The sequence below is a fragment of the Marmota flaviventris genome, chromosome 1 (genome assembly GCF_047511675.1).
Source record: "Marmota flaviventris isolate mMarFla1 chromosome 1, mMarFla1.hap1, whole genome shotgun sequence".
Classification (NCBI taxonomy): domain Eukaryota; kingdom Metazoa; phylum Chordata; class Mammalia; order Rodentia; family Sciuridae; genus Marmota; species Marmota flaviventris.
In genome coordinates, this window is record NC_092498.1 from 24266341 (window position 1) to 24284486 (window position 18146).

Genomic DNA, 18146 nt, shown 5'->3' on the forward strand with positions numbered 1-18146 from the left:
CTTACCAGACTTTCAGTAGTGAGCTCTGGCAAATCCTGGATGGTACAGCCGGGGTAATCCAGGACTGAGATGCTGTAAGATACAGAGATAAGGACAGGATTTAGGTAAATGGCAACAGCAGGAAATGGCTACATCTGAAAAGGGCAGGAGTTATTTTTCTCCAACAGGCTCCATCCATTTCCAAAATTGCTTAGTGACCTCAGGTGGAACTGAGGGCACTGGTACTGGAAACCCACCTCCAGTTTTCTCTCCTTAGTCATGAGAATAACCAAGGAATTCTTTTAGGCTAGCCCTATCTAGCAGATGTATAGTTAAAGCAGAAAGAGAGCCTCTTTTCTTAGCTCTCTTTGCTTCTTTAAGGAATAAGTAAACTTGAGTGCACTTGTGTCTCTGCATTTAAATGCATGCATGAATATAATTGCTCCCAGAGACGCTGCCCAAACCCATCTCGCTAAATAACAATCTGAGGATGTGAGGATGAAATGAAAACTTCTCTAATGTCTCTCACCAGATCTTTCTGAAAGCCAGGAGCTCTAGAGAATGACTATAGACATCATTCCTAAAGGAAGATTGAGGCAAGGGCAGCTTCCTGCAGCAGGGCCAATCAAATAGATCAATAATGGTAAGAGCATCTGTTCCTAAAATCAACAGTGGGGAACTGCAAGAAAACTACAGGCTCTTTGGTGAGCCTGGGAAGCGGGCATGAGGCAGGAAGGAAAATAAGTTACCACATGATGACAGAAGCATAGTCACTCAACAAATGACTGTTCTATTTCTTTCCTTTTCTCCCTCCACTGGTATAATGCAGAATGTGGGTTAGCTTATCTCTGATGTGTGTTCTCTCTCTCTCTCTCTGGTACTAGGGATTGAATCTAAGGGTGCTTAGCCACATCCCCAGCCCTATTTATATTTCATTTAGAGAGAGGGTCTCACTTAAGTTACTTAGGGCTTCATTAAATTGCTGAGACTGGCCTTGAACTTTTGATCCTCCTGCCTCAGCCTCCTGAGCCACTGGGATTACACGTGTGTGCCACTGCACCTGGCTCTGATGCTCAATCTGATATTCAAGGTGGTTTTAAACACCAATCTATCTGAGTAAGTGCTGAGACTGGCCTTGAACTTTTGATCCTCCTGCCTCAGCCTCCTGAGCCACTGGGATTACACGTGTGTGCCACTGCATCTGGCTCTGATGCTCAATCTGATATTCAAGGTGGTTTTAAACACCAATCTATCTGAGTAAGTGCAGTTCAAAATGAGAAAGGATGTTGGCAAAGCAGGGGATAAAATATATAAATATGGGGTTTCTTAGACCTGCCTCCACACATCAAAGGTCAAATCATATATAAAAAAGGAAACAACTTATTTGGTTGGAAATATTTATCATTATCTTTAAAATCTAGGCCAAAATAACCTAGGAGAGGCAAGGTAGGAGAGGGGAGGAAAAGAGCAGTGAATCTATCTGTTATGTAGCTCATCATTTTGATTCACTCTTCTGGATTCTCCCAGAGTTTCCAGTTCTGTATTGTCCTATTAGGATAAACATTCATTTACCTGTCTAACCAGTTCCACTGACAAAGCCCCATGGCAGAATAGGTGCTGGTGATTAGGAAGTGGGGGCAGGAAATCAAAGATGCAATTTATTTCTAATCTCTCACTGAATAGAATTCTAGCCTAAGGGAATATCAAAGAAACTTACAAGCATCTAGAATATTTAGATTGAAAGAGCCATAAGAGAACTGTTCAATGATGAGCTGTGGGTGTTCTAAGTTCTTAGGGATCATTTAAAATAAAACATATAGGTTTTACACCAGAGGACCATTTTGTCCAGGATAACCTAAGCAAAAGCTGTAGGCTGTGACTACCATTCTTTGAACTATAAAAGAACCTGATTGGATACCTTGTAGATTGTCTGCCCCTTCTTTTCAGGCCCATGGACTTGGGGAGGGGACATTCAGGTTCTATACTTCCCCAGCCATAGTTAGATCTCTAACCCTGGCAATCTGGAACAAGGATTGAAAGTCCATTCAGTCTCTGAGATGGCATTGTGACATGTTCAGCTCATGTGGGGATATATCACCAAGTGGTCTGAGCAGTAGATAGACAAATCTATCAGTGAGAGAGTCTGAATGGAGTATAGCCCTCATGTCCACAGATGGAGGTACAAGTTTTCCTGGGCTCACCACACTATAGACCAAACCACAGCCCCAAAGCTCCATCCCTGCCTTAGGTTCCTTTTTTATTTTAAAATATATTTTTGTGGTTCTTGGGATATAACTTGGGGCCTTGCTAGGCAAGAGCTCTATCACTGAGCCACATCCCCAGCCCTGACTTAGGTTCCTCAAGATAACACCTCTTGTTTCCTTCTAATAAACTCCTCATTATGCATGAGTCTAGTCTAGTTGGAATGGATTACTTATAACCAAGAGTTTTGACTGATATACATAGGTGCCCTCATGCATTTGTGGCACTGACACAGCCCAATCTACACTTTCATTTTCCCTGGTAACCCACAAGAATATCTTAAGTACCATTTTTAAAAAGACCAGTGCAGAGGTCTCCATGTAATTAGGACAAAACTCATTCTCCAGTGTTTTCCCCCAAAGCAACAATATTTAAAGCAGCACTTTCATATACACTAATCTTAATGCTTATTAAAGCTCTCTGAGGGGCTGGGGTTATGGCTCAGTGATAGAGCACTTGCTTAGTATGTGTGAAGCACTAGGTTTGATTCTCAGCACTACATTAAAAAAAAGTAAAATAAAAATATTGTGTTCATATACAGCTAAAAATATTTTCTTTAAAAAAGCTCTATGAGGCTGGGATGTAGCTTAGTGGTGGAGCACTTGCCTAGCACGTATGAAGTTCTAGGTTTATTTCTGGGACTGCAAAAAGAAAAAAAGGGGGGAAAAAGCTCTATGATATAGTTAGAGGAGGTATTCTCATTTTAAAGATGCAAATATGTGGCTCTGAGAAACTAAGTGTTTTGCTTAAGATTACATAGCTAGCAAATGGCAGATCCAGGTCAGGAATCCAGGTCTCATGGTTTCAGGCTCTGTGGTGGAGGGTGTATGTGCATTTTAAACTACAAACAAGAACTGCCTCTCAAGGAATTCAGGTGGTATGACAGACTAGTGAGACAACCTCTCCTAGTCCTTCCCTCATTAGTCACCCCAAGTGTGACAGCAGCCCCTTTACTTCTACTTTTAGAATTTAGCCTCTAGTAGAGGAATTCTGGTAAATTCTACTAACATGCTTCCAATTCTCGTGAAAGTAACAAACTTAGGGTGCAATTCCCCAATCCTAGCTTGACTAAAGGGGTGAAAGGCAATCTGTATTCATAGAAAATCCTGTGTTTTGATCCTGCCTCTGATGCTTACTTTAAGAACTCACAAGCATTATTGTAGTCTTGATCAAGTCAGTTAACCTGTCTGAATTTGGCTCCTAATGAGAAATAAACTTAATATCTCTCAGCACTGCTGAGGAGATTAAATGAAATAATGAATATGAAAATATCTTATTTTTTTAAAACTACAAATTGATCTACCTAAATAAAGGCCTATTGTTTAACACTTGATGGTTTACAAAGCAGTATGATTGCCCCAGATGCTTCAACTTATGATTTATACAAAGATCAGAGATGGCCAGACTGCTTGTTGTGGTGAAGAAAAAAAAAATCTCCTGAGTCTTTGCCACAGGTCCTTTCGTTACAGAAATTTCATCATTGCAACTTCATTTCTATAATTCAATAGTTTTCAGAACTATTATAATATAAGAAGCCAAACTACACATCAGCTAACACTTCAGGGGAATTAAATTTAATAGGGACAGCTCCAAGACAGGAGGGACTAGGGTCACCAGGAGAACTGAACAGTTCAGAGATGATATAGATTTTTTCAACCACCCCAAGATAGCTCCTTGAAATAAACCTGTCAAGAGTCCATACCTGTTTTTGGCAGTGATGTAGGATAAGATGTTTTGATTGAAGAACTTCAGGATCAAAGGGATGCAGTTGGCAAATACCAAATGTTGTGATACATATTCAAACTGAATTAAAAGATCAAAGCAGAAAGAGCTACTGACTTCAGGGAAAATAGAAGGTATGTATGAAAAAAGAGAAAAGTACACAGTTAGTATCCATTCCTAAGAATATTGGGGTTGGGGTACAGCTCAGTGGTACAGCATGTGTGAGGCCCTGGGTTCAACCCCCAGCACCAAAAGCAAAACAGAACAAAATCAAGACAGATAAAGAAAAAAGAATATCCACTGTCTACTTGTGTTATCAGTCTTCCTGTCTATGAAATGATGACATTTATCTTCTGCTAGCCCATCCTACATGGAGAGGGACAACCTGCAATGTATTGTAAGCTCCTGACCAAAAGCAAAATGTAAACAAGCCAGAGCGAAAAACACTCCAAATAAATAGAATCGCTGTGAGATTTGTTCCTAAGCTCAACAGGAAAAGAAGGCTCCCTAAGAGAGCTGTTTTCCATACCAAACCTCTGGCTCATAATTTCAACTGTGATTGATATAGCAGGGACAGGTGCAGCTTACTCCTGGCAACTGCTGGCATCACTCCATCAGGATGGAGACAGCACATAGTAAGCAAATGAACCACTGGAATGTGGCTCCAGCTGCAGTCTGTCTGGTACACTACATTATCCCTAGTACTTAGAATATCAGTTAAGAATTTTAATGAATGAATGAATAACAGCCCTTCAGCCAACAGACACTGCACTGAGAAATCCAAGATGTCTTTTATGGGATAAGCAATAGAACATGGGGGCTCCATTTGCCTTTCTTGAACTTAGATAGGGTTTGTGTCCAAGTAGACCTAGTGGGGTAAAGTGGTCAAAAGAGCAGTGTTATGGGACTAGTCACTCTGAGTTTTGCCTATGATATACCGAGGAGCATCAGAAACAATTTCTCTACAGATGAAGAAGCTAGAACCTGGGACAGTACAGAAACTGGGTTGAGAACTGTTGTGTTTTCAATCTCCTAGCTCTGCCTCATCAGCAAAATGGCAACAAGCTGCTCTCTGTCCCTGTGTATGTGGTCAGAAGTGGGGAGTAAGCTTGTGTCATAACTACTTCCCTCTTTTGCTCAATATTTTCTCCCTGAAAGCTGACCCAGAGTATTTTCCAAAGCCCCAGACAGAGGAACCAACACATATCCATTATCAAAGGGCAGAAAGTTTTTTCAGGTTGAGCTATGTCCAGGCCCTGTAAGGATTCACCCACACTGACACACAATGGCAAGGCCCATCAAGCTGCACACCAGTCTAGTTATTTATCTACATACCACCCACCAAAAGAAGCAGACATAAACACACATCCATAGTTCTCTGTTCTCTTTCTGCTGGGAATACCATCTCTTACCCACTCTTATTCCTCCCAACCCTGTTGCTTCTCAGCAAACATCAATAGAAGTTTAAATACCCAGAACACCGTATCACACCCAAAGATGTCATGAATGTACTAAAGTGGAAGGATACTCTGTTTTAGTCATATAGGGCCATGGTCATAAAGTCTGCAGGGGCCTGCTTATACTCCGAGGACCTACTCTTCTATCAGCAAGCTTGATTCTGACTTCTTAGGAGGAAAATGGAAAAAGCCTCTGGGCAAGAATGAGCTTCCTCTCCTCCCTATAGTCTCCCAGGTGGGAAGCCCCCATCTTATCACTAATCTTGGTAATGCCCACAGGACCAAGTCCAAACTCCTTAGCAAGGCAAACAATGCCTCCATGGGAAAACGAAGCAGGGTCTTAGCTTTTCTTAATTTTGTGGTTTTTTTCACCCATAAAACAGGAATAAAATAAGACCTTCCTTATAGGGGTGAGAGAATTAAGTGAGGCCCTACACAAGCTTAGGGGTGCCAGGCACATTATGGGTACCCAGTATTTGTGTGCAATCTACTTATTACAATCTGTCCCTGCCAACTCCTATGGTTCATGTATCATCAGGCCGTGTTCATCTCCCCCTATTTCAGGCAGAACTTCAGCAACATTTAATTACAGTTTCTACAAGAACTTTGCTCTCTTCCCTCTGGACCTATTAGCTTTTCTGCTTGAATTGCTTCCTGTCCTCCTTCCCTGACAACTCCCATATACTGACTAACATCTGTTTCAGGACTCAGGTTAGAAGTCACCTCTTCTTTGTCTCAAGTTGGATTAGGTGTTTCCATAGCAGCCAATGCTTACCTGCATCACAGTACTTATCACTCTACAACTGGCTATTTATATCTGTATTCTTTACAAGACTTCAATGCCTTTAAGAATCAGAACAGTGCCTTATTCAGAATTACAACTCAAATTACTTTACATACAGAAAAGTACAGTCAACTTACTGCCCCCACTTTTTGTGGAACATTTGAATTCTGACTTACATTGTTTCAAAACTGGCTGGGCATATTCCTAAGAATTCCTATCCATGACCATGAGCTATCTTACCAAGGACACCGACATTTGTATCTTTCTAGGGCAGTTTCCCACATCCCATTCTATATCCTTATCCCAAGCTTACACAACAAAAACTGGGTTCTCTCAATGAGGAAAAAGAAAAGGTCAAAAGATGCTTAGTGGGACTATAAGGGCCCTTGTGTCCTCCACCAGGGCCAGGAAAACACTCAAAGTCCTGTGGAGAAATGCTCCTAGATGCTCACCTGATAGATATGGTTGAGTTTGAAGTGTTTGAGGAGTAGTAGGAGCAGGGCAGCAATACTTTTTACTATGATCTCCTTGTGCCTATTTACATCAATGCCTAGTTTCATGCTCTGAAGAACAGTGATGCTACAATGGAGAAAGAAGTCAGTGTAGAAGGTAGCCCCAGTTGGAGGGAGGGCTATAAGGACACAGGAATTTGGGTCAGATACAATGATACACAAGAGAGCCAGAACCTGGGAAACCTGAACTTCTATGCTAGGAAAACCCCCAGAGTTCCCACTTATAAACTTGTCTGGAGAAAAGCTCCACTGATCTCTTTGTTGCCATCTCTCTCTTTGGCAAACTCATCCCTCAGCAATGTCCACCCACATACTCAGGCAGCCAATAACTGGCACTAAAGTCAGACCCCCCAGTGCTGGGTTTTTAAATACAGCACAGTAGAAAGACCTGCAGGAAAAGGGGATACTGATGGGAAAGGAGAGACCTATTTGAAGACAATCCCTGTATTAATAATGTGGGGTAGGACAGAGAGGCCTTGCAGACAAGACATAATATCTAGCAACTGCCCCAGTGGGAGTACTCACGGCATCTCCTCAGGTAAGACATCGGCCAAAATATTGATAGAGTCTGTCTTAGCCTTGGAGGTTGGGGCTGCAGCCAGGAGAATCTTAAGCAGAGCAATCTGGGAAGTGGAAAAGGAGAAGTCACATTTCTTCCACCCCTCACCAGCACAATGAAAAGTGTTTCAAAGCATTTCTCTAAGTTCTTCTTTCTATGACCAAATCTCCCCAGCATCCTTAGAAGTGCAGAGGTGACCAGTCCTGAGGTTTGCCTGTAAGACTAAGGAGGAAGCCAGAAGGGAGCTTACATACGATTTAGCTCCAAGATTTCTCTTTCCAAAGAGGAGAATGGAAGGAGTAAAGTGGGAGGGGCAACACACAGAAATAAGATGGAAGAGGGAAAAGCCCAACTTTGCCTTTCTTTTTCCTTCTCTAACCCTGAAAAACATCAGCATTGTCACCACTCCCAGCCTGAGGATCTCTAAGATATGACAGATAGTGGCAGATTTCAGGATTCTGATACTTACCTAGAAGGTTGGCCCCTCAATGCATTCTATACAGAACCCATCTCATTCTCCACTCCTCCCAAAGAAGGACTAGGGAGAGGAGCTCTGAGACAGGCTCAGAATTCTAATGAATTCTCAGAATTCTAATGAACAGAGAATGCTCTGTATGTGGGGCAAAGCCTCAGGAAAAAATTCAAACGATGGACAGCTCAGTCTGAAATGGTTCTTAGCTGTCTCTTTCTAGCAGCAGAGAAGGACAGTTCTGGCCCAGCCATCTCCTTACCATGTATTGGGGGAGGCTGTACAGCATGCCTTGGTAAAGGATTTCACATGGTGTTTCTGGTACCACCTCTTCTCCCTATGGCAGGAAACACAGTTTATCCAGGCCACTTTCTGGATAACCAAAGGCCACATTTTCTTGGTTATAAGAGGCAGAATGAAAAATGCATCAAGGTGGGAGTCAGATCTAGGTTGCTATCCTGGCTGTGCTAATGACTTGCTATATGACCATGGATAAATGACCTTTCCTCCCTGAGCCCTAGTTTTCTCTTCAATCAGATCCGTGGGTTGGCCTGGATGCCTTCTGAGGCCTCTTCCCATCCAAACAATCTAAGAATCTTGTTTTCTCATTATTTTCAACTTATCTAGAATTTTTCTTTCCATGTCACATGACAGATCAAGAGTCAAAACTCCCACCTAGGAGTTGGCTCAAATTACTACTTTGCTGGACACACACAGAACCACTCTGGATAAACATGGGTTTAACTTAGGCTGTTGATATTCCTGGGAAAAGATACCCCACACAGAGGCACTTTCCATGGTATCATTCTGAGATCAATGGAGAGCTCTAGAATGCTCTAAGAGGCAGAAAGGTGGGGTAGGTGGCTCAATAGGGATTAGTAAGGGAGTTAAGTAACCTATAGCCAGAGAGCCAGAAAACAAACAAGGATGCTTTTTAGGTGGATGAAAACTAATTTTTCCCTCTTCATTAGTCTTACCAACATCACTTTCTCCTTTCTGACCAGGCCCTTCATGCATGTCTGACCTCTTGATGACCCTAATTTAGTCTTTATCAGAATGGGGATGCAGGGGATGCAGATACTCAAAAGGCTGCTTAGACCTCAGTGTCATCTTTGGCAAATACAGTCCTTCCTCCATGAAGGCCCCTCTGTTACAGGGCAAGGATCAATGCCATGAGACCCTGAAGCAGGGTGGAGTGACTGGGCCCCTTCTATCCTACATTACTCAGCTGAGGCTTACTGGACATAAGTCTTAAATGGGCATTCAACAAAGCCTGGAAATCCTGGTAGGTGTGCCTTTCTCTTCCCCAAAAGGCCTACTTCCTAACTTCTTCCCTGTCCTCAAACCCCCTTGCCCATAATCTCTCAATGGCTGCTGACCCTACTCCATGCTTCATGAAGAAAACAGAAGCAAACAGAAAGACACACCATCTTTTCAACATCAGATCTGCCCAGTCTCTGCCTGCATTCTTTTATTCTACCTACCCTGACTCCCCAACCTAAAGTAGTCTACTGGGCTGAGGATGTAGCCTGGTAGTAGAGGGTTTGCTTTGCATACACAAGGCCCTGGGTTCAATTCCAGCATCACCAAAAAAAAAAAAAAAAAAAAAAAGCTACAAAATATACCTGTATATTACAGTAGTCTACTATAGATGCTTCTATCATGTTATCCTATTTAAATTTTCTTCATTGTATCTATCATTCTCTGATAGCCTCATTTATTTACTTAGTAGTATCCATTCTTCTTTTTTTTTGGTGGTGCTGGAGATTAAATCCAGGGACTTCTATACACTAGATAAGCACTCTACTTATATACACACTGGGCTATATATCCCCAGCCCTGATCATTACTTTCTTCCCAAACTTTAAAATGGCATGGAAGCAGAGACTTGGTCTTGCCTGACACTCAGTAAAAGACCAACAAGCTAAATCAATGCATGCATATATGCTCTGTAACAGTACTGAAGACAGACTCCCTTCTTCCCTCTTCCTGTGCAGGACCCCCTTGGCTCACCAAAGACATGGGGCATTTCTCTAGTTCTTCTTCATTTTTGATCTGCACATCTGCGATGGAGACATACTTGTGCTGGTGAAGATAAGAAGACAAGGACTGAAGGCCTCAATCACATTATTTAACTTCTTCACTATCAAGGAAATGTTCTACTGTGGGTCTGTTACTCCAAAAAGAGATGAACTCTTTGAAGGCAGGAGTCTTATTAATCTTGGCATCAGTAGCACTGATCAAAGTGCTTCACAAACAGTGTTTTTATGTATGACATATTTCTACCTTTGTTGAACAGCAAATACCTAAGCATTTACCTTCAAACAAAGTGCTAAGGGAAGCCAAGAATAGGATTTTGCCCCTAGACCACTGCCCTGAGAGTCTTGATGGCCATGCATGTGTGTATGGAATGGTGACTCCGTAGTCTGTGCTGACACCCACATAGATGTGGAGCACATTTCTACCCAATCTTGGGCCTTTGAAAGTAAGCGGACCTATGGGGAGAGAAAAGTGAAAGGAAAGGAAAGGAAGCAAGGAGTGGGAAGAAAGAGAAGAATGGAAATAGGGAAAAGGAATGAGAGGAAGAAAGGAAAACTTTTTCATCTATCTGAATGCAGTAAACTGGATAAGTAGAAAGGGATTTGGTTTTTCCTATTTAGCCAAAAGGCCTGCAGGGGAAATGCAGAAGGTCCGGAATGTGTCTGGTAGAAGAGCTCCTCCCAGTACCCAAAACCCTGGTAATTCAACTTGCCTTGATGGCTCCCTATCCCTGAAGATTGACAGCCCACCCTGGTCACCTGCTTTAGGGTCTTCACACTCTCATGGATGGGTCTGGGTAATCCAACCAAGGTATCTGTGTCCCTGTGAAAGGCCAGAATTACCAAACCATAAGCTTCAAAAATAAAAGAAAACTACCCATGCATCCTGGAGTCACAGGGACAATGCCACTTTCAGCATCTACCTCTGATACTCTGGACTTTCTTCTGCAAGCTTCCCCCATCTTGCTTCAGAACACAAAGATAACAATGGCACACAGAAGTTTTCCTGAAAATTAGGAGATTCCTTGGAGACTCGCTTGGTCTGGCAGTGATAGGTTTCTACATTAAAGGGTATGTAGCCCAAAGACACTTTTGACATGAAAACCCCAATAACAAAGCCTTCTAGGTTTTGTAGAGGCCAGTGGGAGGCTTTCATGATAGTGAGGAAACATGGGAAGACTGGATCTGTTATGACCATAATCTCCTCTTCTTCATCTAATCTAACACCCCCATGAGTAAATTTGTGCCCAGATGACTTGTTAATTCAAGATGCTATGCCTCACTAAAAACACAAGAGTTCTTTGAGGAATCTGGAAGGAACCCAAAGAAAAATTTCCACAGAAAGAATGCAAAGTAGTAACTGGGGCCTGGTGGTTCTAGGGTACATTATGACTACTTGAAACACCCCTCATTGCAAGTCACCTGCTCCTCTGGTCCCCTAGGAACCATTTTACAGCCAGTTTGGACCACAGAGTCACTTACTGCCCCAGGGTGAATCCGATGAACTTGTTCCTGCTCATCTCCAAGAAGTGCTCAATGTCCTTTTGTCTAAGAGGATGGTAGAAAGACCAACCCCAGAAAAGGGAAGAAAAGCAAACATTGAGAGAAAGAAATTTTCTGGGCTCCTGCCCCTCCAACTGGAAGCTTGGAGCAGTGGGGGGACAATGGCAATCAACAGAGAGAACTTCAAATCCAGAAGTTCTGACTGTCAGGCCAAATTAATAAGCATTGAAAAAAGAGTACTCCAGGGGCTGGGGTTGTAGCTCAGTGGTAGACCGCTAGCCTGGCATGTGTGAGGCACTGGGTTCAATCCTCAGCACCACATATAAATAAATAAAAATAAAGGTCCACTGGCAACTAAAAAATATATTAAAAAAAAAAAAGAGTATTCTACCTTGGACCTTTGGTCATTGAAACTCCAAAGCTCAGGGTCCTTGTGTAATAAAACCTACCTGACCTTTGGGGCCCAGGGCAAGCCCTTGGGAAAGGCCACTCTCTCAGCAGAGAGGGGTCCCTGTGAAGGTGGAGGTGGCACCAAAGGGTCCTGCTCTAGCAGGTCTAACTCTCCATCTAAGGTTCGTTCTCCATCACCAGCAGATTCCTCTTCCTCCTCTGTGGCTGGATCCTCAGTCTTGAAAAGATCCCTTTCATTGTAGATATCCAGGCTATCCTGCTTAGTGAGGAGTTGCTGGAGGTTGGGGGAGGAAAGCACATTAAGATCTCACCCTGAGCACTGTTGTCTAAAGCCACCCTCTTCCTACAGCCTTCCAGACTTTAGGGAACATGGAATTGGACCCCAGCTCATGTAAGAAACATTCTGTTTCTTATCTTGACCTTATAGCCTAAGTAGCCAACCCCAGGACAAGCAGCCCTCTGGCAACCATGTGGCTAGGAACAGAGCATAGATAATCCTAAAGTTATAGTTATTTAGCTTTCAGATAGCATTGATGCCTTTTTAAATTTTTTTGCCAGAACCTTCCTTCCAAATTATGATCTGTTTAAGTGAACATTCAATTAGTTTGCCTTATGTAAGCATACTCCAGCTGGCTGACTGAGGAAGAGGAGCACAGAAGATTGCTTCTAGGCAGAGGGAAGCAAGTTCTGAATTTCAAATTTTGTTATAGAAAGAGATTGGACAGAAATAGGCCAAAAAGTTAACAGTCACTGCCTCTTGTTGTTAAGTTGTGGGTGATTTTTCTTTCCTCCCTTTGTCACATTTTTATATTTGTTCCAAATTTCTACAATGAGTAAGCATTACTTTATAAAATAAAAAACAAAGATCAAAAAAATTCCACTGCATATAATGCAAACTGGATTGCTAAGCATGACTGTCTGGCTCTGTTATCTTTAGTTGGTGAACTCAGATAGGTCAGGCAGATATGTTCATGGGAACATGGCCAGGTCTCAGTGTAACTTATTCTGACTTTTTCAGGACTGTACACTATACCTAGAACCTTAACTAGTCATCTCTCGACTGTAAGTTTGTGGTTTCATGGTCAGACAAGAGTATGGCTGGCTCAAGAGTGAATCTTTCTGCTACCAAAAAATGCTAGTACCTAACCTCAGACATGAATTTGCTGGTAGCCCCTTTCAGGTTCCATATCCCCAGGACTCTACCCCAAATGATGTTCAGGATGCTTAGGAACTTCATTCATTGAGGTCCACATCAATGATCCTGAAGAACTCATGGCCATGATATGATATCACAGAGTTCCATCAAGGACAGCACAGGGGCCTGTCAGGGCTGAGTATAGAGGACAAAGTAGAGATTCTAAGGTTTTGGGTTGATCACAGGGCCCACCTGGAGCAGAAGCCAGGTAATTTACTTCCCTTTCCTACCATACCCAGAATGGTTTAGAATCTTGATTCTTGGCCACCCAATGTTGCAGTGCTACTATATGCTTTGGTCCATACCCTTCGAGAACCACGACGGCCTCGCAGCTTGGAGGGTGGTGGTGCCAGCTGAGATTCCCCCAGGTCAAGAGTGTAAGAGGGTGGGGAGGCAGCACGCATGCTCTTCACCACCTGGATACTGTCCTCGGCCAGTGGAGGCAGGCCCAATTCTGCCCGCTTCTTTATTTTGAGAGCCTGCAGATGCTCAAATCCACCAAGGGTAAACTAAAAGTGTAAAAACATGGAAAGGGGCAGAGAAGAGAGAGGAAGGGCGGGAAGTCAGAGATAGTAAGGTCAGGGAAACATGGATTGAAAGAAAAAGTCAAAATCTCCAGTCTCTTCAGATTCCCTTCTAAATAAGGAAGTAGTAAAACAGCAAGGGGCAGACATGGTTCCCATTTCAGTCTAAGGAGCTCAGAGGTCAGGATAAACCTCTATTTACTGATCCAGGGTTGGAAACAGAAGTTAGAAAGGGAATTCCTGGGAGCCTCCCCTGAAAAAACAGAAAATGATCTTGGTTTATTAAAAATTTCCCACTTGAGCTTACCTTTTCATAAATTATTTTAATTTACTTTTATTTGTTTTTGGAACCAGGGATAGAACCCAGGGGCACTTAACCACTGAGTCACATTCCCAGTCTTTTTTAGTTTTTGAGACAGGATCTCAGTAAGTTGTTTAGGGCCTAACTAAGTTGCTTGAGGCTGGCTTTGAACTTGTGATCTTCCTGCCACAGCCCCGAGAGTTGCTGGCATTACAGGTGTGTGCCACTAAACCTGGATTTTTTTTTTTTTTAATCTTACTTTTTAAGAGGCTCATGAAGATGTTATGAGCCCACAGAATTAATTTCCTCTGCAATCAAATGACAGTTCCCCCTATGAGGTCTGCCTGAAGGGTATGTTGATCAGGCAGTCCTGTGGAATGGGAGCCAGAGATGAAGATTAGTTGAATATACTTGCAATCATATACTTACCAGAACTTCATTTTGTAAAAAAAAAAAAAAAATCCTTTGTTTATCTGGAGGGAGTGCAGGCACTAGTCCCAACATTTTATAGCTAAAGAAACTGATACACAGAATTTCCCAAGGTTCCTTAGAATGAATAGAACTCTTTCTCCTAATTTTCAGCCAGTATTCATTCCATGAAACATTAGCTCTATAAGGGGAAGGTGCCATTAATACTCCAGCTCATGGAGTGGCATCTCCCATTTGTCCAATAGAAACAGTAACCTGCTCTGATATAGAATATCTGATGTCTTTAGGATGGCTTTGTTACCACGTCTTCTTAGCTATTGGCTAACAGCTGGTCATTCTGCTGCCTAGCTCTAGCTCGTGGAATCAGACTAGAAGAAATTGAGGTTATGCATTGCTGATCTGATGAGATGGAATGGGAAGGATCGGCGACTCACCATAACCACTTTCCAGAGCAGAAGAAGGACCTTTTTAATGGGAAAGTGGGGGGCTAGGCCACTGCAGAACTTGGTAACCATGGAGAAGAGCAGAAGGGCAAAAGGTTCCTCATTATGCATGGAGAAGCCTGGAAGTGTAAAGAAAGACAAGTGAGAAAATGAGGACAAAGTAGCTGAAACCCTGCCCCTGTATCCCTGATTTTGAACCCACTAAGGAAAGTGCTTGCCTACTCTGAAGAATACCAGAGTCTTTGGTCCTGAGAACGAGTCTTAGTGAGACTCAGAGGGAAGGCCCTCAAGAGCAGAAAGGGAAGCTATAGAGGTAAAATGACTTGACTCCAAGAGCTTAGGGTGATGTTTTGTGGATAAATGCCAAACAGTCATTTTGGCATTTATGAGGATATTGCTTTCTGGCTGAAGGAATTGAGGTATTTCGTGGAACACATTTCACTTTCCCACATCAATAAATGTATTTAAAAAACCTCATGCAAGCCAGGTGAGGTGGCACATGCCTGTAATCCCAGCACCTCAGAAGGCTGAGGCAGGAGGATCATAAGGTCAAAGCCAGACTCAACAATGGCGAGACACTAAGCAACTCAGTGAGACCCTGTCACTGAATAAAATACAAAAAAGGGCTGGGTATGTGGCTCAGTGGTTGAGAGCCCCTGAGTTCAATCCCTGGTACAAACAAACAAACCTCATATGCCTTCACATCCTATCCCTGTTAGATGACCATTACATTTGAAAAGAGCTCAGTTTTCAAAGAGGTTCAACTCATTTTTTCATGTAGGATTCATGGAATGGGAAAGGGATAGCTATCCCCACTTCTAAGCATATAAAACAAGGCATGGAGAAGTTATGACTAGTCCTCGCTCATAGACACAGGGGAATGGACAATCAAGCCCAGTCCTTATGCTTGCCATGTAGTATCTATCCCAAAAGAAAGTATGTTCATTTTAAAAAGAAAAAGGAAAAATAAAAAGACTATGTTCCTGTCCTGGGCAGATGTTCTGCTCCCCTCCATCATTAGCACTCCATTCCAACCCTTTCTTGAGCGCAGCCACTTCTTACTCAATTCAGTGCGGAAGGTCTCCCGTGCTGTCCTCCACCCATAGGGGTCTGTCTCTCGCTCCAGGCGGATATTTTCCACCATTAGGTACATGACACTCAGCAGTACCCTGGTGTTACAGAAGAGTCACATGAGGTTTCCAAGACAGTTCTCAGCTTGTAGTCAGAGACCCCAGAGATGGGAGACCTCCCCAGTGGGAGTCCAACCCAAGAAAACTAGTTAAAGGGCAACTTCCTAGTGGTAGGATTTGGGGAAAGGGTAACCTGGTGCTAAACATGTCCCTGTCTCAAACTCACAGTCAGTCTTACTTACCGGAGCTCTGTGCTATCAGCAATGGAGACAGCTGGTTTCCGAATAGCACTGCTACAGGCCTGGCTGTTGCTGCCGGGGAGGAGGAAGACAACAGGAATCCATAAGGCCTACTTTCTTCCTAAGCTCCCACTTATCATGCACATAAACAAGAACATCTGTCATTCCCTGGCTATGCAGACACTAATGAAACTGGTCTAAAGTAAGCGAGTTCATAGTATTCCCTTGTCACCTCAGCAAACCTTCATCTGTGGTGAAGACAGGCAAGGTGGGTTCTGTGATATCATTCCTCTTATGATCCCCAATATGCCTTCCTTGCACTGTGCTGGACACAAAACAGATGCTAAGCAATACCTGATGAATAAGAAGTAGATTTTACCCCATCTAAACTGGTGGGTGACAGACATGAGACAAAATGAGGGGTGACTGTAGTAGCAGCAGATAAAGCCACTGCTAGAGCTATAAACTCTAGGAAGAATTGGGCACAATGACAAGAATTGGTCCTGTTCCTCTTGGGTCATATTCATGAAGGTAGAACAGCTTCCTTCATGAATTCCAGAATTTGGCTGAGATGAAAAAGTTCTTAGATAAAAAGGAAGCCCAACCAGGATAGGTTCCAGGATTGAAGCTATAGTTGGGGCAAAAGCTGGGGCTGAACACAACTTCAAGAATGGAGGACAGAATATTAGGAAATGGCCAGATGGAAAGGAACTTTCAGTGAACTTTGAGCTGAGTAGACCCAGCTCCTATAGGTGTCTCTACTAAGGAAATCATCATAGAACATGAGGTACCATCAAAGAAGAGGGTTATCTAGGCCAGCCCCTCCCCTAAGGTTTCTCACTCGATTTCCATGTGGAGTAGCTCCAGGAAGGCCGAGAAGGTCCCCATCTGATAGAGCAGGAAGCAGTTGTACCTGGACCAGTGTAGCACATCAACCTCTGAATCACATTCCCCAAAAGTGCCTAAAGGACCAGACAATTGCCATAGAGGTTGAGCAGGGACAGGTATCCCAGTTCTTTCCACCTTGCCCCATGGTCTTAAGGCTTTTCTCTAATACCCTGCCTAATAAATAGACTAACAAATGTAGGGCAGAACTTCAAAACCCTGAAGAATTTCATCAAATGAGTAAGGGGAGAGGTGAGGTAGTCTCCAGGGTTAGGTCCAAAGTACTCAACAAGGGAGTCTTAAGTTTGGGTTCCCCCAGTTGCAGATCCTGAGATAAGTAAGGACTGAAATTCAAGTAGTTTATTTGGGAATAATCAGTAGAGGAGTAGAGAAATGAGATAGAGAAGGCAGCCCCAAACACTCAACCCCAGAGTAAGTTCTGGAACTCTATAAAACAACTCAGAAGTATTCCATCCAAGAGGGGTGAGATAATCAGGCTTTTCATTTACTTACTACTGTCAGTCATTTTATGAGGTCTGCTGGACTCATGAAGCATATTAATTACCTACACTTCCTGGCTGCCTTGTGTGGGCTGCAGAGAATATCCTTAGGCAAAAATACTTCCATATTGGCCACTAGTCAGAGCATCAAACCCAAGAGATGGGGTGGCACCACCTTATTTGTTATAGTTTTTCCTTTACTCAATGTCCATCTTCTTTCTTCTCCTTTTATTTTTTCTTTTACAATTTCCCAACTAGTTGGTTTGCTAACAATCCTTATATTTGATCTCAGGGCTTATTTTCACTACTCCAGGTAGGCTATCTATCTCCTTTTCCTTTCCAACACCTGGCTAACAGGTCTCTTCTGGGAAGAGTTCCCCAATTAATCTCAATTAGTTCTAATCGTCACCAAATTACTCACAGCATCCCTTCCTGTTGCTATGTTGGCTTGAATCTTCAAAATGCCAACAAGAAACCATGCAGAGTGTCCATGTGTGATCTGTGATATACCCTTGCCTTCCTTCAGTGTTGGGGCCTACAAACAACTGAAAGACATCTCTATGCTTAGCTGGTGGTACACTGTCAGCTTTGACCACACTGACTCTCTTGGTAATCTTCACATATGCTTACAGTCCAAATTAGGAAAAAAGAATCCCATAAGAAATTCTGACATGCCTAATAAGGGCATATCCCAAGGGATCCAGAATAGTACCCGACACCAATTTATTTTCCTCATAAGTGTGGGTTATTCCTAGCCCATGGCAAGATGTGTCCTTAAGAGGCAAGCGGAACTTGCTTTCCTA

The 18146-nt window shown here is 42.9% G+C and overlaps 1 protein-coding gene across 1 annotated transcript in view; it reads right to left on the reverse strand.

Annotated features, from left to right (window-relative positions):
* Positions 1-18146, reverse strand: part of Strip2 (striatin interacting protein 2) — a 45552-nt gene that overhangs the window by 16212 nt on the left and 11194 nt on the right. Inside the window, exons 5-18 of the mRNA XM_027950150.2 lie at positions 16800-16920; positions 15962-16030; positions 15652-15758; positions 14581-14708; positions 13198-13401; positions 11736-11971; positions 11266-11331; positions 10543-10606; positions 9758-9829; positions 8007-8081; positions 7242-7339; positions 6657-6783; positions 3944-4044; positions 6-72 (exon numbers count right to left, since the gene is read on the reverse strand). Coding sequence (XP_027805951.1) covers positions 6-72; positions 3944-4044; positions 6657-6783; positions 7242-7339; positions 8007-8081; positions 9758-9829; positions 10543-10606; positions 11266-11331; positions 11736-11971; positions 13198-13401; positions 14581-14708; positions 15652-15758; positions 15962-16030; positions 16800-16920 — 1535 coding nt within the window. The remainder of the gene's footprint in view (positions 1-5; positions 73-3943; positions 4045-6656; positions 6784-7241; positions 7340-8006; positions 8082-9757; positions 9830-10542; positions 10607-11265; positions 11332-11735; positions 11972-13197; positions 13402-14580; positions 14709-15651; positions 15759-15961; positions 16031-16799; positions 16921-18146) is intronic.